At 45.0% G+C, this 24,429-nt stretch overlaps 3 protein-coding genes and 1 long non-coding RNA gene across 5 annotated transcripts; 3 read left to right on the forward strand and 1 right to left on the reverse strand.

The window, feature by feature from the left end:
* Window positions 1–9,369: 9,369 nt before the first annotated feature.
* LOC123045983 (GDSL esterase/lipase LTL1) lies at window positions 9,370–12,693 on the forward strand. Its single transcript, XM_044469248.1, has 5 exons — window positions 9,370–9,778; window positions 9,889–10,016; window positions 10,113–10,355; window positions 11,779–12,034; window positions 12,126–12,693. Exons 1-5 carry the CDS (start codon window positions 9,535–9,537, stop codon window positions 12,359–12,361), a joined length of 1,107 nt encoding a protein of 368 aa, XP_044325183.1. The 5' UTR covers window positions 9,370–9,534; the 3' UTR covers window positions 12,362–12,693.
* Window positions 12,694–13,772: 1,079 nt separating this feature from the next.
* On the reverse strand, window positions 13,773–15,767 carry LOC123045984 (2-phytyl-1,4-beta-naphthoquinone methyltransferase, chloroplastic). 2 transcript variants are annotated; one of them, XM_044469250.1, is made up of 8 exons: window positions 15,573–15,767; window positions 15,423–15,481; window positions 15,274–15,364; window positions 15,074–15,162; window positions 14,795–14,928; window positions 14,662–14,723; window positions 14,377–14,476; window positions 13,773–13,968 (listed from the first exon to the last, which is right to left on the reverse strand). In XM_044469250.1, the coding sequence occupies exons 1-8, from the start codon at window positions 15,738–15,740 to the stop codon at window positions 13,868–13,870; spliced, it is 804 nt and encodes a 267-aa protein (XP_044325185.1). In that variant the 5' UTR covers window positions 15,741–15,767; the 3' UTR covers window positions 13,773–13,867. The 2 variants fall into 2 exon arrangements, with proteins under 2 accessions (XP_044325185.1, XP_044325184.1); XM_044469249.1 differs by lacking the exon at window positions 15,423–15,481.
* A 2,388-nt stretch (window positions 15,768–18,155) lies between these two features.
* LOC123045985 (diphthine methyltransferase homolog) lies at window positions 18,156–20,104 on the forward strand. Its single transcript, XM_044469251.1, has 2 exons — window positions 18,156–18,594; window positions 19,110–20,104. Exons 1-2 carry the CDS (start codon window positions 18,258–18,260, stop codon window positions 19,838–19,840), a joined length of 1,068 nt encoding a protein of 355 aa, XP_044325186.1. The 5' UTR covers window positions 18,156–18,257; the 3' UTR covers window positions 19,841–20,104.
* Window positions 20,105–20,781: 677 nt separating this feature from the next.
* Window positions 20,782–24,320, forward strand: LOC123045986 (uncharacterized). The gene is made up of 2 exons (XR_006421864.1): window positions 20,782–23,485; window positions 23,639–24,320. It is a non-coding gene; the product is annotated as an uncharacterized lncRNA (long non-coding RNA).
* The last annotated feature ends 109 nt before the right edge of the window (window positions 24,321–24,429 follow it).

Genomic DNA, 24,429 nt, shown 5'->3' on the forward strand with positions numbered 1-24,429 from the left:
TTTGTAGTTCATAGATTTTTTTTGTTAGATGTGTAGTTCATAGATTTTTCTGTTAGATTCTTTTTCATATTGTGTAATTAATTTGTTCATATTGTGTTAGATTTTTTTCTGTTAATAGATTTTTTTGGTGATATTATTGTTGAATATGCATGTTTGTATGTTCATATATATGCAAAGATCGAATATGTCAAATTTTTATGATTTTTTTCTGTTCATAGAATTTTTATGATTTTTTTCTGTTGTAATTTTGTTCATAGAATTTTAATGCTTTTTTTGTTCATAGTATTTTCTTTGTCAATTTATTGTGTATGTATAGGAAAATTGTGAATGATAGAAGTCATTTATGAATATGTTCATATCTAGAATAGAGGAAAAATTAAAAAATAAGAAAAGAAAGTGTTTAATGTAATTAGTTAGAAAAATAATAGAACTATAGTTAAACTAGTTTATTTTTAGTACGTACTACTTTATTTTATTTATAGTAAGTGCTTCATATATAGTTGAACTAGCTAGTTGATTTAATAAACTACTTTATTTTACTATATATAGAAGTAGTTTGTTTTTAGCAAGTACTACTTTATTTATTTATAGTAAGTGCTTAGTAGTTGAACTAGTTGATTTAATTAATAAAACTACTTTATTTAACTATATATAGAAGTAGTTCCCGCATCGATGTCGGCGATGCCTATCCTGCAACCTCGTCGTCGTCGACTCGGCGGTGGAGGCCTGCTTGATCAGGGCCATGTTCAGAACTGGGCTCCGCCGGGCTAGTATTGGGAGGTGCTACCTTCCGGGGGGCGTAGGTTGGTGAGGAGGCAGCCCGTTGTTGACCTGGTCCTTGTTTGGTGGCGCTCGCGTGGGCCAGTGACGGTGCCGAGGCTTCCGGACACCGAGGAGGTGGTACGTCACCGTGTCAGCGAGGAGGACGAGCACGTCCGTCGCTACATGGTTGCATTGGAGGGCAGGTTCGACAATACCTGGCAGGTTATTCAGGGATCTCACTGGAGCTATGATCTTGTAATGGTTCCTTATCTTTGGGTGTCCACCGCCCGCGACGATACCCGTCGGGCACTACGGTTCTAGCTGTATTAGTGATGTTATATGTATGATAGTATTCGAGGAGTATTAGTGATAATATTCGACGATGTACGGACACAAGAGATGATGTACTTTTGCTTATAATTGAATGCATGCTAATTTGAATACTACTTTATTTTATGATTTGGTTTTGCTTATTGAATGCTCATATTGAAAAATTACTCCTACTTTGAATGCTAAAATTGTAGGGCATTATGCAGAAATCTAGGAGCCCCCTCCATCATCCACGCCGTCGTGGGGGTAGCTTCTCCTTCATTCCCGTGTGCTAGATAATTTGGTGTAATAATGCACTCGGGAATGAAAGGAGGAACTACGTACCATCACCGATAGTCAACCCATGATTAATAATAATGATCTAATTTAGGTTTTTTAGCACATATATTTAATTGTACAAGATTAATATTTGAATTATGAACAAAGGTCGGAAATGTCATACTCGGACGACGAAAACCGCCCGGGGGAGTGAGACTGGTGCCACGATGACCGAGGTATCTGCGACAGGTTCATTGAGCTGGACGAAGATCGGCGCTTCAGCATTAAGCTCGAGGAGACCTTCGATGTTCATACGGTACGCAACGACGACAATAGTTTTTTCGTAATTAAGCACGACTTCAACTATTTTAACGTGTATTTTTCATCTTTTCCAATTCGACTAGCTTATCACATGATATGCAAGACGCTATGTCTTGGAGAGGATGGGTTTTAAAGACCGTGAAAGTATGGAAACCAAAAAAATTCTCCTAAGGACCCATCATGGTGTGGATTTTAAAGTAAAGCTGTACAATGCTGAGAGTGTAACCCATTTTGGTTGTAAAAATTGGGAAGCACTTTGCAAGATGTATGGTTTTGATGAGGGTATGCTTGTCACCATGGATCTTGGTGATCCTACAATCGAGCAAGACAATATGGACATTTGGGTCCTTGTGAATACACCTCCAATTCTTCCCCCATGTGAGCTTAACATAGTTATTAAGTAATTTATATTGTTTATTTCAAAATAGTTGACAGCTTATTTCCATTGACAGCTTATTTTCATTCTTCAAAGAATGTGCGGAAGATGGTAGACAAAACCCACTACACCGATGGCTCCGAATTAACTTATAAGGAGAAAAATCATCTGATCGCATTTTGTACTAATCTTGAGAATTACAATGTCTACAATCGAACTCCTCAACATTATGGTCAATACGTTCCACTAGTGCACGTGTTGAACTACGGTAACTATCATGGAGATACTCTGGTAAGATTTTTTACTATTACGATATCCGTGCATCTTTTTGCATACTTCTAAAACTAATACATCATTGCTAACTACGAAGTTATTACTATGGTTTTCAACAGATAATCCCGAATGATTTTGTGCCTCATCTGATGTATACGCACGGTCGCCTTGATGTTTTGAACACACAACCAGGTCGTCCTACGAATCTCAACTGTCCATACCGGATTTCTAAAAGAAGTGAAGACATGACAATCAAAGAATGGAAAAAATGTATGGACAGTCGTAAGGAGCTTCTTGGAAGCAAAAGGAAGTGAAGCGCAAGAATTGGAGACAGGATGATCTCCATTCTTTATAATGGAGAGTCAGGGTCTATATTGTTTTATGCTATTTTACCTTAATGGTGTTTAGGCCTACCTGATACTGATGATCATGTGCTAAGAACAATTATGTAGGGTTGGGTTCGATGACTATGAGGATGATGATCGTATGACTTATTATTAATAACGAGTATAAGTTGTATGATGATGCATGATTAGTAGGACTTGTTATTATATATGATGATGTATGATGCGAGCATGCATGAGTTATTATATATCAGCGGGTGAAATGAACATAGCAGTAGAGTTGGTAAACCAAGGACGAAGATATAAGAGAGGACACTTCTCTCTATTAGCTAGCTAATAACAACCTAAAATTAACCCCCAAAACCCCTAAACCAGCCACTTTTTTTACAAAAAAAGAAAAACCTCAGCTCCAGCCAGCTGCTGACGCGTGGAAGCCTTTTGGTCCCAGTTTATGTCACCAACCGGGACCAAAGGCCCCCCTGCCTGGGCTGCCCGCAGTGGCCACGTGGATGCCCATCTGTCCCGGTTCGTGTAAGAACCGGGACTAAAGGGGAAGGCATTAGTAACGACCTATTAGTCCCGGTTCAAGAACCGGGACTAAAGGCCCTTACGAACCGGGACAAATGCCATGTTTTCTACTAGTGAGAGAAACAAAAGAATAAAAACGACTGATGACCCACAAGTATAGGGGATCTATCGTAGTCCTTTCGATAAGTAAGAGTGTCAAACCCAATGAGGAGCAGAAGGAAATGATAAACGGTTTTCAGTAAGGTTTTCTCTGCAAGCACTGAAATTATAGGTGATAGATAGTTTTGTGATAAAATAAATAGTAACGAGCAAAAAGTAAATAAAGTGCAGCAAGGTGGCCCAATCCTTTATGTAGCAAAGGATAAGCCTGGACAAATTCTAATAATGAAGAAGGAGCTCCCGAGGACACATTGGGAATTATCGTCAAGCTAGTTTTCATCACGTTCATAAGATTCGCGTTCGGTACTTTGATAATTTGATATGTGGGTGGACCGACACTTGGGTACTGCCCTAACATGGACAAGTATCCCACTTATGATTAACCCCTATTGCAAGCATCCGCAACTACAAAAAGGAGTATTAAGGTAAACCTAACCACAACATTAAACATATGGGTCCATATCAACCCCTAACGAAGCAACGCATAAACTAGGGTTTAATCTTCTATCACTCTAGCAACCCATCATCTACTTATTACTTCCCTATGCCTTCCTCTAGACCCAAATAATGGTGAAGTGTCATGTAGTCGACGTTCACATAACACCACTAGAGGAGAGACAACATACATCTCATCAAAATATCGAACGAATACCAAATTCACATGACTACTGATAGCAAGACTTCACACATGTCCTCAGGAACAAACGTAACTACTCACAAAGCATATTCATGTTCATAATCAAAGGGGTAATAATATGCATAAAGGATCTGAACATATGATCTTCCACCAAGTAAACCAAATAGCATCAACTACAAGGAGTAATCAACACTACTAGCAACCCACAGGTACCAATTTGTGGTTTTGATACAAGATTGGATACAAGAGATGAACTAGGGTTTTGAGAGGAGATGATGCTGGTGAAGATGTTGATGGAGATTGACCCCCTCCCGATGAGAGGATCGTTGGTGATGACGTTGGTGATGATTTCCCCCTCCCGGAGGGAAGTGTCCCCGGCAGAACAGCTCCGCCAGAGCCCTAGATTGATTCCGCCAAGGTTCCGCCTCGTGATGGCGGAATTTCGTCCCGTAAGCTTACCCATGATTTTTCCAGGGGAAAACCCTTCATATAGCAGAAGATGGCAGCCGGAAGCCCACCATGGGGCCCAGGAGATAGGGGGCGCGCCCCCTGTCTCCTGGACAGGGTGTGGGCCCCCTGGCCTATTTATTTTGCCCAAAAATTCTTATTAAATCTGAAAAGTTGTTTCGTGGAGTCTCAGGTCTTTTGGAGTTGTGCAGAATAGGTTTCCAACGTTTGCTCCTTTTCCAGCCAGAATTCCAGCTGCCGGCATTCCTCCTCTTCATGGTAAACCTTGTAAAATAAGGGAGAATAGCCATAAGTATTGAGATATAATGTGTAATAACAGCCCATAATGCAATAAATATTGATATAAAAGGCTGATGCAAAATGGACGTATCAACGACAAGTGGGCATGCAGGCCTCACTAAAGTGTGTCATCCGAATTTCGGAAAGGCTATGAGGATGAGGCCTTCTCTTCGGGGAGAGCTCCATTCCGCCGTTGTGCCTGTTCGATCTCAAACCGATCAGATGAGCATAAGCCGCTTTGTTTGTAGCCTCGCAATAATAGGCGGTGTTAGGGCCGACACGTGATTCGAGGCAGGTGCCGACGCTCGAGAGTGGGAGCCAAGTGGCCAGCGTTGCACACCAAGGTGCCCCATTTAGCGCCCACCCATAGTGTGTCTCCCAGTCCATACACCGACCCCGCTTTCGACTCCTCATCGGAATCTATCATGTTTGCTTCAAAGTTAAAAAAACAAGAACGTCAAGAAATTTCACTATGACATTGGAATGAACGAAATATGTATTTGGCAACCCTGTGCCCGCTTGCAAAACTGCCACACGGTTCCTTCGGCGTTCGATCCGCATCGCACGGCACCTTTTTTCTTCGTCCGGTGAAGCTCGTTCGCATCCTCGTCCCGCAGGACGGGGTCGTCCCCGCACCTCAGAAAAGCGGGGCCCTTCCTCAACCTCCCGACCTTACATCATATACCTCACGCCGCCGCTGCACTACCTCACGCACGCCGCCGGCTCTCTATCGGCCACCACCGTCACACCACTGCACACCGCCACCGCCTGCCTCGCGCCGCCCCTCCCAAGCTTCGCCGACCCCCGCACCAGCATCGCTTGCTCCTAGGAAGTGGATGACCAGGGGCTGACGCCGTCGGCAGAGCTTCCAGCCCCACCCCACCCGGTTCCTCAACTCCGGCGACTGCGCAGGCGTGCACAGCCTCCACTCTTCACCAACGCAGCCTGCCCAAGTGCTTCTCCGTTGAGGACTCCCATCGCCGCCCTCTCTTGTTCTCCAACGTGCACTGACGGTCATGCTCTTCTGCTACGTGCCTCACCCACTTCTTCCTCAGCGCCTGGACGCTCCCGAACATAGTCGCCATCCCGTGCTCCGCCACCTTCCCAACCTCAGGGAGCTCGGCTTCTGCATCATCGCCCTGGATTTTCCCCTGTGTTTAACATGTTAATTGAGAGAGGGTTGAGCTCATCCTATGAACTGAAACATGCTTCTTCTCGGTTGACATGTTTGAGCTCGACCTGTCTCAATCTCCGGGAGGATGTTTTCATATCACAACACACACATACGTGTACTACTGGTTTGACAGCCTAGTTGTAGGTTCCACACCAACTAAATTTGGTCGCTCGATCTGCATTCACTCCGGTCCATCGGGTGGTTCGTTCCAACACTACACACACCTGCTACTGGATTGTTTTTTGGACATGTCAACTGGGAGACATCAACCAGGGTTTGCCCCTCATCGGCGGAGAAGAAGAGCACTGCTGGCTTGTACTAGTAGGTTGCAGTTTCAGAAGGAAAATCGGGATAAAAGTTCAAGTGCCGCTGACAGACGCACGTTGATGTGGACGTCCTCGTCAACCGATGCAGGTTGCTGCTATATATCCATCACCATCTCTCTTACTCTCTCTCATGTGAATTTTGGACATTGCCCACTTATGCACTTCACAGTTGATGCAAAAAAGCTACTACCCCGCTTAGAACTGCTTTTTTTTCTTGCATCAGAATCTCAACATTCTTCTGAACCTCATTTGAACCTATCTCCCATGAAGCAGGTACTCAAGCTGGGACACTCCGGCACGTCTTGATGTTCCATGTAGGCCTACATTTGTTTTAGATTGTGGATTTTTTGCTACTGCCGACAGAGAACAAGAACGCAACGACATTTTATTTTGAACTTCCATCTCTTTTGTTGCACATTGTTTAGGATATTGCTAGTTCTAAAGCATTTTTTCTCTGAACTATTTATCCCAGTAAATCTCGTGTTAATAACACGGTAATATATACACGAAAACCTGATAACTTACATACAAACACAGTGATAGTTTGAGCTAGATTTTTTTTGTTTAAAACGTACTCCCGATAACGTGTGTGTAAATAACATGGTAACCTACGTATAAATATCACGGTAACTTCTTTTATTCGGGAGAAAAGTTGTTGGAAAACATACACCCCACTAACTTCTGTGCAAATAGCATGGTAATATGCACACAACTGAAGTGATAATTTATGTACAAACACCACGATAACTTTTTAACCCCGAAGAAAGCAGTTGTTGAAGAACATACCCTCTGGTAACTTCAGTGCAAATAGCATGGTAATGTGCAGACAACAGACGTGATAACTTATGTACAAACACCGCGGTAACTTTTCGTCTGCGGAGAAACAAGTTTGTTAAAACATACCTCCGGTAACTTCAGTGTAAGTAGCATGATAATATATGAACCGTAGACCTAATAATAACTTACATACACACCTCGGTAACTTTGATCAGGGGAAAGAGTTGTTCAAAAACATACCCTAGATAAATTGTAAATAGCATGGTAATATACAAACTGCATATTTGATAACCTGGATGTAAATACCTCGGTAACATTGACCAAATAAGGAAAAAGTTTGACTAGGTGAAAAATTATTGAGAAAATAATCCCCATTAATTCTATGTAAATATAACGGTAATTCACGCACCGCAAACTTGATAAGTTATGTACAAACACCGTGTTAACTTTTGACTCGGAGAAAAAGATGTTGAAACATACAACGATAAATTGTGTATAAATAACACAGTAATATACAAACCACGATCGTGATAATATTCGTACAAACGCCATGGTAATTTTTGACCCAGGAAAAAGTTGATAAAAACATATCCCTGATAACCTTTGTGTAAATAGTATGATAGTTTACTCATGCAGATCTGATAACTTGTGTATGAACATCATGGTAACTTTCTAATCTGGGGTTGAAAAAATTGTTGAAAACATAGACACAATACCTTCTATGTACCTAGCATGATGATTTACATACCGCAAACATGGTAACTTTGGTACGAAACACCATAGTAAATTTGCCCAAGTGATTTTTTTATGAACACGCGATAACTTCTGCCTAAATAACGTGATAATTTACTCACCGCAGATTTGAGTACTTACGTACAAACACCATGGTAACAATGACCGGAGCGCGGGGGGGGGGCATTGTTCCAAAACTCGTAGAAATGAGGCTGCCGGTTTGGATTTTCAGTTACTAATCACTGCTTATTTTGTTTATTCTCGTCACAGGAAGATACAATTAGTATGTAAGTTGTATGTAATTAGTTAAGTGGGCTAGCGCAACTGGATGTTGCAGCTTAGTTTCGTGTGGGAGGGTCTGGGTTTGATTCCCCTTCAATGCCTTTCTTTTTGCCTATTTTAAACTACAGACCTGAAAAGAAGGAGGGCGGTCGCTCGGGAGGAGGTGGGATCGAAGGGAGAAGAGTGGTGTGGCACTTTTAGCAATCTGGCACATGTGTGCCAAATATCAATAGTTGTTGTGCACAGTGTCTGCCATGGATGTCGCCGGCAGGGGCGGAGGTACCTGGGTGGTGGCCGGATACGACAAGTGTGGTGGTTGCGTAGGCCAAGACGGGCAGAGGAGGACGGGATTTCTGAAAATAGCGGGGCTTCGGGTGGGCTTTTGACGTGGGTCTGGAGAGTTGAAGTATGTCGTGGTGGATGTCCGGACTCCCCGGAGCTCCCCTGATTTAGGGTCGGTCTATGGGATTCCGAACATCTGGACCGGTCAGGCCTAATTTGATGATCCGCTTTGGATGGCTAAAAGTGTATAGAGACAACCTAATCCAGACAGTTGCAGGTGTTTTGGTGATGCGCGTTGAAGATATCCTAACATCGGTTTAATTGGGAGCACTCATACTTAGTAGTAGTACAATTCGTTTTCTTGCCGGCAGTACTGGGATTAAGCTGTTCGTGCTCCATATCCCCGTTTAGAAGTAATAACAAGTGCACTGGAGCACACATAGATCGTCATGAGACAATTAAACTGGCAAGAGCCCGATCGAGTCTCTCCAAACAGAATCCGATGTCACTCTCATCACATGAACATCATCGTATGATACGTGCATGGGTGCAAATGTTTTTCCAGCTACACTAGACTAGGTACTCATGAGTCATGAGTTGGAGAAACGAGAAAAGAAAAGAAAAACAACGAGGTTGACACCCCGGCCGGGCCTGCGCCGTCTGAATTTTCTGAAAGACTGCGACGACGAGGCCTTCCATTCCAGCGCCGTGCCGGCTCTCAGGTCGATCAGATGAGCCGATCTGTCTGTAGCCTCCGGGCAATAATAGGCAGCTAGCGCCCCCATCGCGCGCAGGGCCGGCACGTGATCCGAGGCAGGAGAGCCGACGGCGGAGAGCGAGAGCCAAGTGGCCGGCGTCGCACGCCAAGGCGCCGCATTTAGCGCCCCCAACCACCGAGCCATCCATCGACCCGCTTTCGCCTCATTTAACGCGATCCGTTTCGGGTGGTCCTAGTTAGCCAGCCAAGCTAGCTGTCTCCCGCCCGCTAACCCACTAACCCACTGCCGTCCGGCCTCCTTAACTCGGCGCCCTGAGTGAGGTTGCGGTTGCGAGACAGCTAGTGAGAGTTCAGTCTGGCATCTGGCCTCTATAAGAGGAGGCAGAGGGCGCTCGCCACCTTTCGTGTCCACGACGTGCGCGCCTTGCCAAGTCGCAGCCACCCACTGGAGCTCGTCAGTTCCGTAGCTACCACCCGTGCGGCACGAGTCGTCGCGCCCAGGTCCGCCATGGACGCTTGCTCTCCGGCCCTCGTCGTCGTCGGGGCGCTGCTCCTCCTCCTGGGGGCCTCGGCGCCGACGGCGTCCGCGGCGCGCGCCTTCTTCGTCTTTGGCGACTCCCTCGTCGACAACGGCAACAACAACTACCTCATGACGACGGCGCGCGCCGACGCGCCGCCCTACGGCATCGACTTCCCCACGCACATGCCCACGGGGAGGTTCTCCAACGGGCTCAACATCCCCGACATCATCAGTACGTCTCCGGCGTGCCTCCTCTCATCTAGCTCAGCTAATTATAACATGCCTCTCTCTTTTGTTAATCTGTCGAGGGAGTAATTCTTGACAATGACACATGCTGATCAGGCGAGTACCTCGGGGCAGAGCCCGCGCTGCCCTACCTGAGCCCCTACATGCGAGGCGAGAACCTGCTCGTCGGCGCCAACTTCGCGTCCGCCGGCGTCGGCATCCTCAACGACACAGGCGTGCAATTCGTAAGCTCCACGCGCACACACGCACGCACGCTTGAATCACGTATACGTATCTATAATAATGCAACGGAGATGACAATTCTGTGCGTGTGCGTGCAGGTGAACATCATCAGGATCGCGCAGCAGCTGCAGAACTTCCAGGCCTACCAGCGGAGGCTGGCGGCGTACATCGGTGAGGACGCGGCGAGGGAGCGCGTGAGCCAGTCGCTGGTGCTCATCACGCTCGGCGGCAACGACTTCGTCAACAACTACTACCTGGTGCCCTTCTCCGCCAGGTCCCAGCAGTTCGAGATCCACGACTACGTCCCCTTCATCATCTCCGAGTACAAGAAAGTCCTCGCGGTAATTATTAACCTTTTCTCTTACTTACCACTAATCAATTTCCAAACATACATAATTTCTGCTCCAAAACATACTCGCATTTGTAAAACATGGTTAGCATTCAAGGTGAAAAATTGTCAGGACGTTTTTTGTCTTCTATTTTGTCAGTATGGTGTACAAGAGTGGTAGGCCTAAAATTCCCAAAATTAGACAGGGAAACGAAATGCTTGCTGCACGCTGGCTAGAACAGTAGTGGAAAGAGATGAGTCTGTAGGCTGCCCGCCTGCCTGCCTGATATGATGGTGGCCTGCCTGCCTGATATGATGGTGAGGGAAATGGGCCGTAGCACCGGTGAACATTTGTTTGTAGTGGAGTCATTTTTGGGTAGTACGTTCAGCAAGCAATAAAGTGACACGGCCTGTAGTGTTCTACCCGCCGAATTCAGAAGCACACTGTTTCTGGCAAGAGTTAGCCCATGAAGCGAGAAACGATTTTATTCATGGTTGATAGCTAGTTTCAGTAACTGTCTGAGACATGTTCACTGTGGAGGCTGAATCCAAACATAGTAGTATACAGTTAAGCTTGCACTTGAGCACACCAGTACTGCTAGTAAGAACACTCACAAACGTAGTTCATTTTCACTGTCATTCGTACTTACACTTCATAATGCAGCTAGAGATTAGGCATCATCAACGTAAGATCTATGAAAACACTTAAACAACACTGTTAAACAGCGATAGGAAATGTTCCACCCATAGTATCTCCAAAGTACCGCAATATTTACATTTCTTGGAGCTACAGAGTAGTACTCCTCCATTGAAAGCAAATGAAGGCCGGTTCGTACCAGATCTCTTTGCATTGGCGCACCTTGACATTTATGATTCATTCATACTCGGCTGCAGTGACAATAGGCCGCCTAAACATTTGGCACTGCCGAGTTTCCCAACCGAGAAAACTCGAGGGAGGGCTGGAGTAGTATGTCTGTCTCGGCATCGTGGGATCGTCTGGATGCAATGCATGCATGTTGGATGTTGCCACCAACCACTCTGCCCATGCAATCAATATAGGCCAACCGGTGGACAGCAGACGAGTGCACGGTACACACGCGCGCACCACGCCATACGCATCTGTCATGCGTCTCTCTCCGCAGTAAAAGAGCAGCAGGCTCGCGTTTTAGTACTGTTTTTTTTACTGTTGTACCACCCATCGAGAGGTTGTCACGATGTATTTACTCCTCCCACATGCAACAACTGTGGCGCTCGATCGTGCATGCACCTTCGTCTTCGTGTGTACTCCTACTCCTATCCATGCATGCATGCTTCGTTGCAGCTACGTGTAGGGCGTGGGTAGAGGCTTGGGTTGGGGGGCCATGCATCATGCATGCTTGTCTTGTCTTACACCGAAGGCTGACTGACTGACTGTGTGGAAATGGAATGAAATGCAGCGGCTGTACGAGCTGGGCGCCCGGCGCGTGATCGTGACGGGGACGGGGATGATCGGGTGCGTGCCGGCGGAGCTGGCCCTCCACAGCCTCGACGGGTCCTGCGCGCCGGACCTCACGCGCGCCGCCGACCTCTTCAACCCGCAGCTGGAGCGGATGCTGACGGAGCTCAACGGCGAGGTCGGCCACGACGACGTCTTCATCGCCGCCAACACCAACAGGGTCAGCTTCGACTTCATGTTCAACCCGCAGCAGTACGGTATGGTCTCGTCTCCATCAAGCAAAACTCTTTCATGCTGGCATGCAGATCTGTGAAAGAAAGAAAATTAACGATGCATGCATGATCGCAGGGTTCGCGACGGCCAAGATCGCGTGCTGCGGGCAGGGCCCGTACAACGGGATCGGGCTGTGCACGCCGGCGTCCAACGTGTGCGCCAACAGGGACGTGTACGCCTACTGGGACGCCTTCCACCCCACGGAGCGGGCCAACCGGATCATCGTCGCCAACTTCATGCACGGCACCACCGACCACATCAGCCCCATGAACCTCAGCACCATCCTCGCCATGGACAACACCAGGAACTAGCTAGCTAGCCACTACGTCTACCTCTACGTACGTAGCTAGCCAGCCAGTAGGACTAGTTCATCTGTGCGTGTGCCGACCTACATATATATAGCTACATATTTGGTGCTTAATTTGTTATTGGTCTCTCCCTACGTGCCTGGAGCTGGTGGTCAAAAGTTTTTGATGGGTCCTTCTTCCTTGGTTTAGTTGAGACTTCAGAGTAATTTGGGTGTTAATTAAGAGAGATTGTTTATTTTCTGTTTGCTACTCCAGATTGTTTAGCAGAGCTTAGTGGCTAGGAACTTGTAAGACAGTGGTTTCTGCTGGAATGATTGATCCAAGAATTCGTTGTAGCTTGTGAACCTTTTGCTTTGTCAGTAGCTTGTGAATTTGGGTGATAGTAGGGAGTTATTCATGTTTTACTTTGCTGGCTCGTTCATCGAGTTTAACCGAACAAGTTTCACCATAGTACCCCTCAAAAAAAAAAATCACCATAGTCACTGGTAAAAAAACACTGAACATAAATACTCCAGTGTAGATCTGAACTGTCGACATGGGGACCGAATAAACAGAGGAGGCAGATGATGCATGATTCAGAATTCAGAGCAGTGCGCACTTCACCAGAAAAAAACCAGGGCCTGAAAATCTCACCTGATCATTCCACGCCTTCCCAGTTCCAGTTGCCAATCAGACGAGGAGGTGCTCGTTTTCTATGTCCAATTTCCGGTCATATTACTCAGAAGCTGCCGAACAGCACACCCGGCATGCACAGTAGCGCCTGCACTTGCACTTCAGAAACTGTGACCATGATTGTACGTACTTCAGAACTGTGGTTTTGATTTACATGCCGTAGGTGTGTTGTTTTCTTGTTCAAGCAGGGAAATGCACACCTGGGAAGTTTGAATGCAGAGGAAAATGGATTAACAAACTTAAAATTCAGATAATTCATACATATCACCCTTTGGGTGCTAGACTCCTGGGTCGTTCATTGAGTTTAACCGAAGAAATTTCACCATGGTCACTGGTAAAATCACTGAACATAAATACTCCAGTGTAGATCTGAACTGCCGAAATGGGGACCGAATAAACAGAGGAGGGCAGAGTATACAGGATTCAGAATTCAGAGCAGTGCGCTTCACCGGAAATTCAGAGCCTGAAATCCTCACCTGAATCATTCCCATGCCTTCCCAGTTCCACCAATAAGACGAGGAGGTGCTTGTTTTTTATGTCCGATTAACAGTCTTATTGCTCAGAAGTTGCAGAACAGCACACCCGGTATGAGTGGCGCCTGCACTTCAGAACCATGACTTTGATTGAACGGCCTGCATCTCAGAACTGTGGTTTTGATTTCCATGCCGTAGGTGTGTTGTTTTATTCTTCAAGCAAGAGAAATGCACGGCTGGGAAGTTTGAAGCATTGGTTCCGTTTGGGATCAGCCAAACTGCATATTCGGTAATGCAGAGAAAAATAAATTATTTAAAAATTCAGATAATTCATACAGATCACCGTTCATTGCTACAATTATAGTCAGCGAGTTGCTACTAGGTTTCCCATGAGCCCTCCACCAAGTTCATAGTGCTTGGCTGAGGAAAACCCTGCTTCTTTGGCTAACTTCTCCAACTCCTCTCCTGGACAACAGATAAACAAAGACAAGCTTGAGGTAAATAAAGGAAGGTGATAAAATCGTGAAGTAGTTCATAGTCATTGGTGAAATGGCACATACCACTCCATCGTTTGGAACAAAAGAATTCACTATTATCTTAAAAAAAGCAGAATGATATGTACATCTATATAATGTCATGGCTTTGCACATGAAGGAAATAGATGGTAAATGTACTCCATCAGGACAAGTTGAGATGTCTGTTGATGTACTTGTGCTATCAGAGTAGCAAGTTTTGAGATACACCACTCTTGGTTTATTCTTTTTTCTAGGTGCACTCTAGTTTAGTTCATAGACACGCACTATGTGTTACATGATGATGTGATATGTTTTCTGTCATGGAAGTTTTCACAGGAACGAAACATTATGTTCAAACCTGTAAGATACTGTGATATCGAACTTTTCAAGTACTTGTACTCTTCAGTAAGTCCATAGCTACTAGCCAGAGGAACGACCACATTATCGATCGCCCAACTCTGTCCAAGAAAAAAAAATTAGTGAGGATTGTAGGATCAGTTCCAAAGTCTTATATGGGGCATGAAGCCAACATGTGATTTTGCTACAATGTCATGGTGGAAAAGTGGATGATTGGTCTTTGTCAGAAAAGTTTAACAGGCCAATTCATCCCGTATCATGTATGCAAGATGGGGTGAAACTTTACTTGTAATGATGCCGTGAAAATTGAGGAGCTCTTGTTAAAATCTAGAACAGATGCTCGTGATCCTGCAGTCTAGAAAAACCAAATCATGAGAATTCATGCTGAACTGAAACAGAATTTGAACCGTACACCCAACCTGGTTTTAGGACTCTAAGGATCTCTTGCATTGCTTTGGGTCTGTCAACCACATTGCGCAATCCATAACCAACTGTAACAGCATCAAAGTAACGGTCCGTGAAAGGTAAATCAAGTGCATCGCCCTCGATCCATCTGCAACAAAGCATATCAGCATATCGTTAGCCAAGCACATAAGTTGCTAGCCTGACCAAAAGACAAGCACATTCTGCATATCCTCACAAAACCGCACATAGCAGGAATTTCAGAATTCCCAAGCTCTCACATTGGGGGTGCTCACTTGATGTTCTTGTAGCAAGCCTTCCAGCGTTGATCCTGACGGCTAGCAGCAGTTTGCAGCTGCTTCCCTGAGAAATCGACACCCATCACCTGTGGCATTTGAGAGGTTGGGCCATAAGATTACCAACCTCCAAAAAATTGCTTGGATATTCTGAAGTTCTGAACCCTGAAGCCAATCCGACATTTCAGTAGAGTACCAACCTCTCCGTCTAGGCCGACCTTCTGAAACAGAAGGAACGCCAAATCCCCGCTCCCGCAACAGAGATCAAGAACCCGATCCCCTCTCTTCGCCCTGATGTTCAGAAAACAAAATTTTCCCATCAACCAGGTGTCTTCTGAATTCACATTACCAAGAGACGCAGATGCGCTTCCACGTCCGGTGCTGCCCCAGGCTGAGCACGTCGTTGAGCTACAAGGAACGCGGCACCGCAGCGCTGTCGTCAGTACAGTACGTATTTGCCAATGCAGCGGAAAGGGGGAGGGGAGTGGGAGGCACGGACATGGTCGTAGACGGGGGCGATGCGGCTGAAGAGGGCCTGCCGCTCGTCGGCCGCGGAGGAGCAGCGCACGGCGACGGAGCCGCGGCGGCGTCGTCGGCAGCCGGCGTGGCTTATACCCGTCGCCGTCGCCCCGGCGGTCACGGGAATCGCCGCGGCTAAGGTGCCCATCGGTGTCCGTTTGCTCGCCCCCGCCACATGATCTCTACTCCTAACGAAGCAGTTGGTAGTCTTGCTTCCAGGTTTTTTTTCGTCCCACCACTTTCGTTCGGTTTTTTTCGTAGGTTAACCGTCGTAAATTTTTTTCGATGTTGGTTTCTTATTCACCGGTTTATTTACCCCTCAGCTCTTTCCTTGCAAATCAGCACTTTTCAAACGTGCACGCAATCACGGATCTAAATTTACTAACTTATTCAAATCAACCGATACCTTCCATTATTGCAAATTTCTTTAGGAAACAAATAATAGATTTTAAGGAAACAAATAAAAGATTTTAAAGACGCATCATACTTTACTAACAATCACTAAAAATCAAATCTAAATTAATTAACCTTACCTTAAATCACTCAATCACTTTAATTAGAAAACATTTTCTTTCCTAACTGCACCCCGCTTAGTGTGCACATAACAATCCGAAGTAATTAGAGTCACATGATTGAATCCATTTATTTAGAGCGACATGATTGCGTTCCGGGATGGAGGCCATGATTTCGTCGAGGTCGTTGTTGCCTCCTACACTCAGGGTGTGTCGCCGAGATCGAGGCGAGCATGAGGAGCTGTGGCCACTGCCATGGTCACCCCATCGCAGGGGATGGAGCACGCCGTCGGCCTACAGCTTGTGGAGATCACTGTTGCTCTCCTAATGGAGCAGTTGGTAGTCTCGCTTCTAGGTTTTTTTTCGTCCCACCACTTTCGTCCGGTTTTTTTTCGTAGGTTAACCGTCGTAGATTTTTTTTCGATGTTGGTTTCTTATTCACCGGTTTATTTACCCCTCAGCTCTTTCCTTGCAAATCAGCACTTTCCAAACGTGCACGCAATCACGGATCTAAATTTACTAACTTATCCAAATCAACCGATATCTTCCATTATTGCAAATTTCTTTAGGAAACAAATAATAGATTTTAAGGAAATAAATAAAAGATTTTAAAGACGCATCATACTTTACTAACAATCACTAAAAATCAAATCTAAATTAATTAACCTTACGTTAAATCACTCAATCACTTTAATTAGAAAACATTTTCTTTCCTAACTGCATCCCGCTTAGTGTGCACATAACAATCCGAAGTAATTAGAGTCACATGATTGAATCCATTTATTTAGAGCGACATGATTGCGTTCCGGGATGGAGGCCATGATTTCGTCGAGGTCGTTGCTGCCTCCTACACTCAGGGTGTGTCGCCGAGATCGAGGCGAGCATGAGGAGCTGTGGCCACCGCCATGGTCACCCCATCGCAGGGGATGGAGCACGCCGTCGGCCTACAGCTTGTGGAGATCACTGTTGCTCTTCAGGTCGCGTGGTGACCGGATCTTGCCGATGTGTCCCTCCCCGACGACCTCCTCTTCGCCTGGTTGGCTGGCATGGATCTCGCCACTACTGCCCTTAACTTCTCTGCCTCGAGCTCGACGGTCAGCCACCATGGATCCCCCAGCTGGAGGGTCACGTGAACCAGCCGTCCTCCCATGCTGCAGCGGCGAGAATGTGACATGGCTCTCCGTACACGAAGAGTGGAGTTCGGTCAAGTACTTATATACTTGGCCTCTACTGCTGATCCATGTACATGGAGAAGAACAGGCAACTGCTCATTCATGCTTCGTTCCACTCCTTTGCGCTACATTACTGGAGGTGACATTTTTCTATCTCTCTATGTTGTAACAAGCCTGCTGCCTGCATAGTTAATGGATTTTTTTTATTTAAATTTATCGCTGCTTAGTGCTTTGTTGCAATTGTTCACCCAAGATTCTTATATATAATCTGAGCGTATGTAGGCATACTTAGCTTTGCTATTCCATTTTTTCCTGGCGCATAGAAATAAGAGTGTTGTCCAGGTTAGGTATTCAATTGAGTATGGTATTTAGATTGCTATCAGAATGTCTTTTCTATGCATGTGATTTCTCATATCTGATTATAATATTTGTGAAGTCGTGCATTGCACGTGCACTTGGAAGCGGGCCCGTGGCCCGCGCTGGACGGCGCCGACGCCGACCCGAACCACCTCGTCCGCGTATTCTTGGAGTTGTGGCTGGTCGATTTACATGAAATTAATTCCCTCAATTCTGGTGGCAAATATAATACACATAATCCATATTGTTATGCACTAGCGTGTATGTGTGAAATAGATGTATTATGGTCCCGTACCCAATAAGATGGATATGTGTGTGTGTTAGAGCGAGAGGGAGACGGGGATAGAGAGTGAGGAAGAGGGAGGGAGAGTGTGGTTCTGTGTGTGTGAAGATTTGATGGTAAAAAAAGTCGCCAATGTCATAATATTGAACTGTTAAAGTTAATGTGGCCCCGTTGCAACGCACGGACGTTCTTCTAGTTAGGATAGGTTACTAGTAGTATGACTAGGTTTGACTGGTGACCATTGACTCTTTTGCCCCTGCCTCTGAAGCTCAACTATTTGGGAGTTCTCCACCCTCGCCGCCGCCGCCGCCTGCATCCCGGGGGAGAGCGAGGGTCTGGGTATGGACGTGGGGTCCTGCAACCTCGGCGGCAACGCCGACGCGGTGGAGTTCTGCCCGCACCGCCCCTTCCGCCACATCCTGGCGGCCGCCACGTACACGCTGCAGGAGCAGGCGGGGGAGGAGCAGCAGCAGCAGGACCGCGCGGGCACCGTGTCGCTCTTCTCCGTCGACGCTGGCGCTGAGGACGAGTCCCGACGTCTCCGGCTGCTCCACACGGTGGAGACCGCCGGCGTCTTCGACATGAAGTGGAGCCCCACGGCGCCGCTGCTCGCGCAGGCCGACGCCCACGGCCGCCTCGTGCTCCGGCGCCTCGAGCATGAAGACGGCTCGGACGAAGGTGCTGCTTGCTATTGCTTTTACTATCTTAGCAAATATTGAAACAAATACAGTATGTTGTTATGTTAAAAAAACAGGGCCATGTGTTAACTGTTAAGTGTAACTGGTAGCATCTGCTGGCAGGCTACGTTTCATTAGGACTAGCATGACCAGGTTTTGGTTGCCGATGTTCATACTAAAGGGGTAGTTTAATCTGGATTCAGAACAAGCTGTTTGTGGGCTGCGATATTCCGGGAAGATTGCCATTATTTGTTGATAACTAGGGTAAATTGCTGCTGATTGATGATCAAAGTAAAGTTGGGTTCGTCTGCTAGTCTTCTCGAAATGCATTGCTCATATTTTTCATAATATCGTTGTTCGATTAAAAAGTTAGCCTGGTGAATTCCGTACTGATCCCGGGAACTGATGTAGCTGTAAACTATAAACACTTCATATATGTAATATCTTGATCATGTCTAAAAGTACATGTACATCCTGAGGGCTGATACAAGTGCTTTGTATGACCAAATTACACAGGTGTTGTTCTCACAGACGTGGTTGCTGGAAACATTTCTTCATCAATGTGCTTGTATGTCGACTGGAACCAAAATGCCGATTCCCTGGCCGTTGCATTATCAGATGGTTCACTGTCTGTGGTTCCCATGAGAGAGGACCGCCTGGAGGTATCAGAACAATGGACTGCTCATCAGTATGAAGTTTGGACATGTTATTTCGATCGTGCAAGACCACACTTGTTGTACAGTGGATCGGACGACTGCTCTTTCGGTTGCTGGGATTTGCGGGAAAGCCTATCGAATGCTGTGTTTCGGAATAAGAAGACTCATACTATGGGTGTGTGTTGCATTGCTCAGAACCCATTGGAGGGGAATATGCTACTCACTGGAAGCTATGATGAATTTCTCAGAGTTTGGGACATGAGATCAATGATGAAACCTGTGAACGAGAAGTCCCTGAATTTAGGAGGTGGTGTATGGAGGTTGAAATATCATCCTAATATTGCAGATGTAGTATTGGCTGCATGCATGCACAACGGTTTTGCCATTGTTAAAGCAGGGGCTGGAGATGCTACCATAATGGAAACATATTGCAAGCATGAGTCCTTAGCATATGGTGCAGATTGGCAGACTAGTGAAGCAGCGGAACATAACACAAATTCTTCAGTTATTGCTACTTGTTCATTTTATGACCGCCTTCTCCGTGTGTGGCAACCAGAGAACCTAGTCAACCACCCAACCTCTAAGGCGTAAAACATCATTATGCCCAGTTGAAGCATCAATATGGCATGGACCAACCTATTCCCTGAATGAACCAAATTGATTTCATTCAGGTAGCTCTTTGAATTTATGTTAATTTATTTCAAATGGTGAGCTTATAGTAGTATGATGTCTAATTTATAGCTAGGCATTCACAGTAATCAGTATTTGTTGTAAGCTTCCACAAAACTTTGAAGTTATCTGTTCATGTTATTTGAGCACAAACTGTTTTGAAGTTCATCTGGTGACTGGTGCATAGAAGCGATGATTCAGCAACAATCTAGACATCTACCTGGAAGAGCCTCTGACTGAGCTTTTTGCTGGTCATAAACTAATAATTCTGTCTGAAAACTTACAGTATGCTGTATGCAGTGCTTTCTTATTTTTCTTTTTGATCACATTCTGATAACGGCTGGAATGGTTACCGATTTTACTTTTCCAGTGCATGCACTGTTGCTTATATTAACCTACTGTGCAGTATGGTCAACATGCTAATCACGATTCTTAAAAGTGTTGGATCATTGTTTTTCTTGGATGAAATTTGAGGTATTGGGTAGTTGCCACAGCCTCAGCGGGCCAAAACAAGGACAAAAAAGTTGTTAGTTACTTTTCTGATAAGTTTTGTTAGTTACTTTTCTGATAAGTTAAAAATATATTGCAGTCTAGTGTATCTTACTAAGTTACTAGTGACTCATGAAGCAATAATCAAACCACGCTTCAGTAGAGCTACTTTATTCTTTATCGTTTGCATTTTCCCAGAAAGTTCTGAGTCCTGCCTTTGTGCTAATCACACATGGCTCAGAAGGCAGGACGCAGAACAGATCAACTGGTCCAGTTTACAGAACTGTTCTGCTCCTATATTGGTGAAAATAATGAAGACATGGATCAATTTTGACATGTACTTCCTCCGTAAAGAAATATAAGAGCGTTTAGATCACTACAAGTACATGTCAAAATTGATCCATGTCTTCATTATTTTCACCAATATAGGAGCAGAACAGTTCTGTAAACTGGACCAGTTGATGTTTACAGAGGGAGTACTTGACAGTGGTATAAATAACTATGGGTAATATTTGAAGATAACTTCAAAGGATGCTTCAATTTTTTGTGACTTGTTCTGAAATCATAAGAGGCAAATCATCTACAGTAGAATGTGATACCTTGGTAATAATGGACAAGATGAGATCTGTGTCACTTTGAATAAACGGGAATGCTGGTTGGCAAGTCAGAGAAATAGAATAATGAGAATCATATGGTTTGCTTGGGATGATAAGCGAAGAAAGCTCTAAGGTTTCCCTTCCTGCATCCTTCTATCTGACACCACTAAGTACTAACTGTGCACTAATAAGAATTATCTGTTTCTACATCAGGCCACCAAGAATAGCTGTACTCCGAACATGAACAATAAAGATAGTGATGTGTTCAGTCTTATGTAGCTAAGTAACCTTTGTTGTTTTCTGACCTTTTTCCTTAAAAAGGATCCAATAACAACTGTTTGTTTAGGTTAGCTACCAAGGGGACTTGAATTTCATTATGCTAGAATGGCTTACACTAGCTGGTTTAGTTGTGCTCTTAGGCCTTCGCCTGATGGCTGACATGCAGTGGGTATGTTAATCCACCCTTCAGCTGAGCATAATAGTGTTGTATTGATTCATCCCACTGATTTGCACGAAGCATCTAGACCCAAGACCTAAGAGGCTATGTGACAACTTATTGCTTGAATTTTCATTGTAGATAATCTGATTTACTGTCTGACATAAAATCTCTAGTTTGATCCTACTCATCTTTGCAGCCCTATTGTATTGAATTGACAATATAGTTGACTTTCCAGACCTTATCTGCTGATGTCATGGCCTCCTTTGGTTTCATCATGAATGGCTACTCAGGGGATTCTTTGACGTGAAGGGGGTCACCCCTACATGGCTAAACCTAATTTATGGGTTAGTCTGGTAAGAATACTGTATCTATGTTCCAGAGTTTAACTTGATAAGTAAACACGGGCCGTTATACATCTGTTTTACTCTCCTTAAGCATGAGAAACCTAATTTCCAACCCTGAACATGATATATATTTTTTGAACGGAAAATTATAGGGGAGGCTCGACAGTACAAATTTAGTAAAATAAGTACTCCCTCGGATCCATATTACTTGTCGCTGTATAACTTTGTACTAAACCAGCGACAAGTAACATGGATCGGAGGGAGTAGTAATAATCTGGTAAGCCTGCTCATCATTCATTCTGTAAGAGAGAAGGAAAAGGTCTCTTTTAATGAGGAAAGGCCAGGAGGCTAAACTAGGAGGAATATTATGAAAAAATTCTAGCATTTCTTTGTTTCCAAATGTTCCAAGCTGCTACAAGAAAGGCTTCTCTGGAGAGAGATTTGCTGAGAGGAAGGAGCAAGGTGAAGATTAATTGAGGCCTAGCAGCCTCTGCTGAAGGAGCAGTTCCAGAAAATATGATCACGAGTTTCAAGGGTCCCTGAGGTACGCAAACGCAGCTGGAACCGCCATTCGTATGAAAGTTACGTCTTTCAAGCATATCTTTAGTATTTAGTCTGTCATTAAAGAGTAAACAGGCAAAAGCTTTGAGTTTGGCTGAGCATTTGAATTTCCTCATCCACGAGGAGATGCTGTATATTTGGTCGCATAATAGCCATTCCCCAATTAGTCAGCTCTACAGCAGCTATAGGAATTACCCACATAACCATTGGTAAGAAGTGTAAGTAACTTGGTTAAAAACATAACTCTAGTATCTACTGCCTGCCTGCCTGGATTTGATAGAATCAACCAGGTACAGCATGTTCCGTTGGCCATCACCAGGTGGTAACCAACCAATCACTATGGTGGGAACCACAAACCTTGGTTGTCTCTGACGTCACTGATTGGTGCATTTCTGCGAGGGCACTCACTATGTGCATCCCTCAGCCATCTATTAAAAGAACGAACATTCAGAAAGTTCATTGGATTGCTCCACTTGATTGCGGCCAACGATTAAATCCCACTTTGGTGGAGCAGTGGAGCCCCACGATTGGTGGTAGTGATTTCCTTGCTGTCGTACTGGGAGCACTTGTCCACTGATTATACGTAGTTGATTTTTTTTGAGGATTTAATGTATATTCAAGGATGGCCCAGGTGGGACTCGAGAGTGCTAATCTTACTTGGAAGTTGGAACTGAGATCTGGTGATCATGTCAACTTTAACAGCATCGAGATGGGAGACGATTTAATTAGATAGAGGACTTTCTAGTACTTTACACTCCAGGGTGGGGAAATGCAGCACTTCGGATAAGAATGAAGTAGTGGCTGAATAGGAAGGCCACATTGCTCTATCTCCATATTCTAAAAGGCATAGCTTTAGAGGTGGAGTGTGCTTCTTCAGCTTTTTGTAAAGGCTTTTAGGCTACCTTTATATTTTATAGTACATTCAGCCCACATGATCAGTTCCTGAATTTCATTTTGTTGGGAAATATCGCTTGCTGAAAGTACTGCTTGGCGAGGAAGGACCTACATAACTGACATTTTTATGAGAAAACACAACTGGTAAATTAGAGGTGCTATTGGATAAAACTGAAAAGGCTAATGTCAATGGAATTATGGGACAAGGAGCGAAGACCAAATGACAAATCAAGGAGATAATGAGGTAAAAATCTGTACCTTGTGAAAAGAGATGCTCACGAAGTTTACCGGTCTAGATGCCCTGGAATTGGATGTTGATTGCAACTGCTGCCTTACCTTTCTTAAAATATAGGTTTAACATTGTTCTCGTGAGTAAATAAAATGTTTTTGATAACAGTGGGTCTGGAAGTGGAATGGGAATTTCTCTAGAGAGAGAATGTAGATGAAATTGACATGCAGCGAGGCAACAACGACATCATTGTGAATCCCAGCAATTGAGCACTCGACACAGTAAAGTTTAGTTTACTCTCATTGTCCTTTCTCCAATAATGCATTGTACGCTGGCCAATTTAAAATGCCACCTTGCAGATTCTTGGTGCTTGCACTATGATTTACCTGGCAAAGCACCTGCAGACATCAGCAGCCTCACGAGCATATAAGGCAACCCTTCCCTCTCCTCTTGTCCACAGCCCCTACCGACTATGGAAGGCGCATGGCTCGAGCATCTACATGGCTCATGAGAGCAGAAGCAGGGCCGGGATGAACCGCAAAGCTGAGCGCTTCAGCTTGCGGTGCCTCTCCTGACCTCCCAGGTGGTCGCCTGAGGTACGCAAGAATCGGCAAGTCACAAAACGGCAATGGTGAACTCCGGCAGGAGTCCACCCCCCTTTTATCCTTTTCTCTCCATTCAGTTGTATCAGGTGGAAGTCGAATAATCGGAAGTCTCTGTGTGTGATGAATCAGTGGATGCTTCAAGTCCATGTTTTGTTTTTCTCTTCCTTTATTATGTGTACTCTGGAAACACTACTATAAATGGCTGATGTTCATCTAGCAAAACCACTTTATGGTGTCTTGTTTGATTCTCTTGTGTCGTCTTTACCGGTTAACTTGTTATATATGCTGCTTCGAAACAGATTGGTGTATGCTGTCTGTGCAGAATACACTGCATATTTTGAACTCTGTGGCTCT

The sequence above is a fragment of the Triticum aestivum genome, chromosome 2B, assembly GCF_018294505.1.
Source record: "Triticum aestivum cultivar Chinese Spring chromosome 2B, IWGSC CS RefSeq v2.1, whole genome shotgun sequence".
NCBI classification, from domain to species: domain Eukaryota; kingdom Viridiplantae; phylum Streptophyta; class Magnoliopsida; order Poales; family Poaceae; genus Triticum; species Triticum aestivum.

Coding starts and splice junctions, on each gene's coding strand:
- LOC123045983 (XM_044469248.1), top strand. CDS start 9,535: ATGGACGCTTGCTCTCCGGCCCTCGTCGTCGTCGGGGCGCTGCTCCTC. Junction 9,779..9,888: donor CAACATCCCCGACATCATCA/GTACGTCTCCGG, acceptor CATGCTGATCAG/GCGAGTACCTCGGGGCAGAG. Junction 10,017..10,112: donor ACGACACAGGCGTGCAATTC/GTAAGCTCCACG, acceptor GTGTGCGTGCAG/GTGAACATCATCAGGATCGC.
- LOC123045984 (XM_044469250.1), bottom strand. CDS start 15,740: ATGGGCACCTTAGCCGCGGCGATTCCCGTGACCGCCGGGGCGACGGCG. Junction 15,365..15,422: donor AAGCGCATCTGCGTCTCTTG/GTAATGTGAATT, acceptor TCTGAACATCAG/GGCGAAGAGAGGGGATCGGG. Junction 15,163..15,273: donor AGGTCGGCCTAGACGGAGAG/GTTGGTACTCTA, acceptor CAAATGCCACAG/GTGATGGGTGTCGATTTCTC.
- LOC123045985 (XM_044469251.1), top strand. CDS start 18,258: ATGGACGTGGGGTCCTGCAACCTCGGCGGCAACGCCGACGCGGTGGAG. Junction 18,595..19,109: donor TGAAGACGGCTCGGACGAAG/GTGCTGCTTGCT, acceptor CAAATTACACAG/GTGTTGTTCTCACAGACGTG.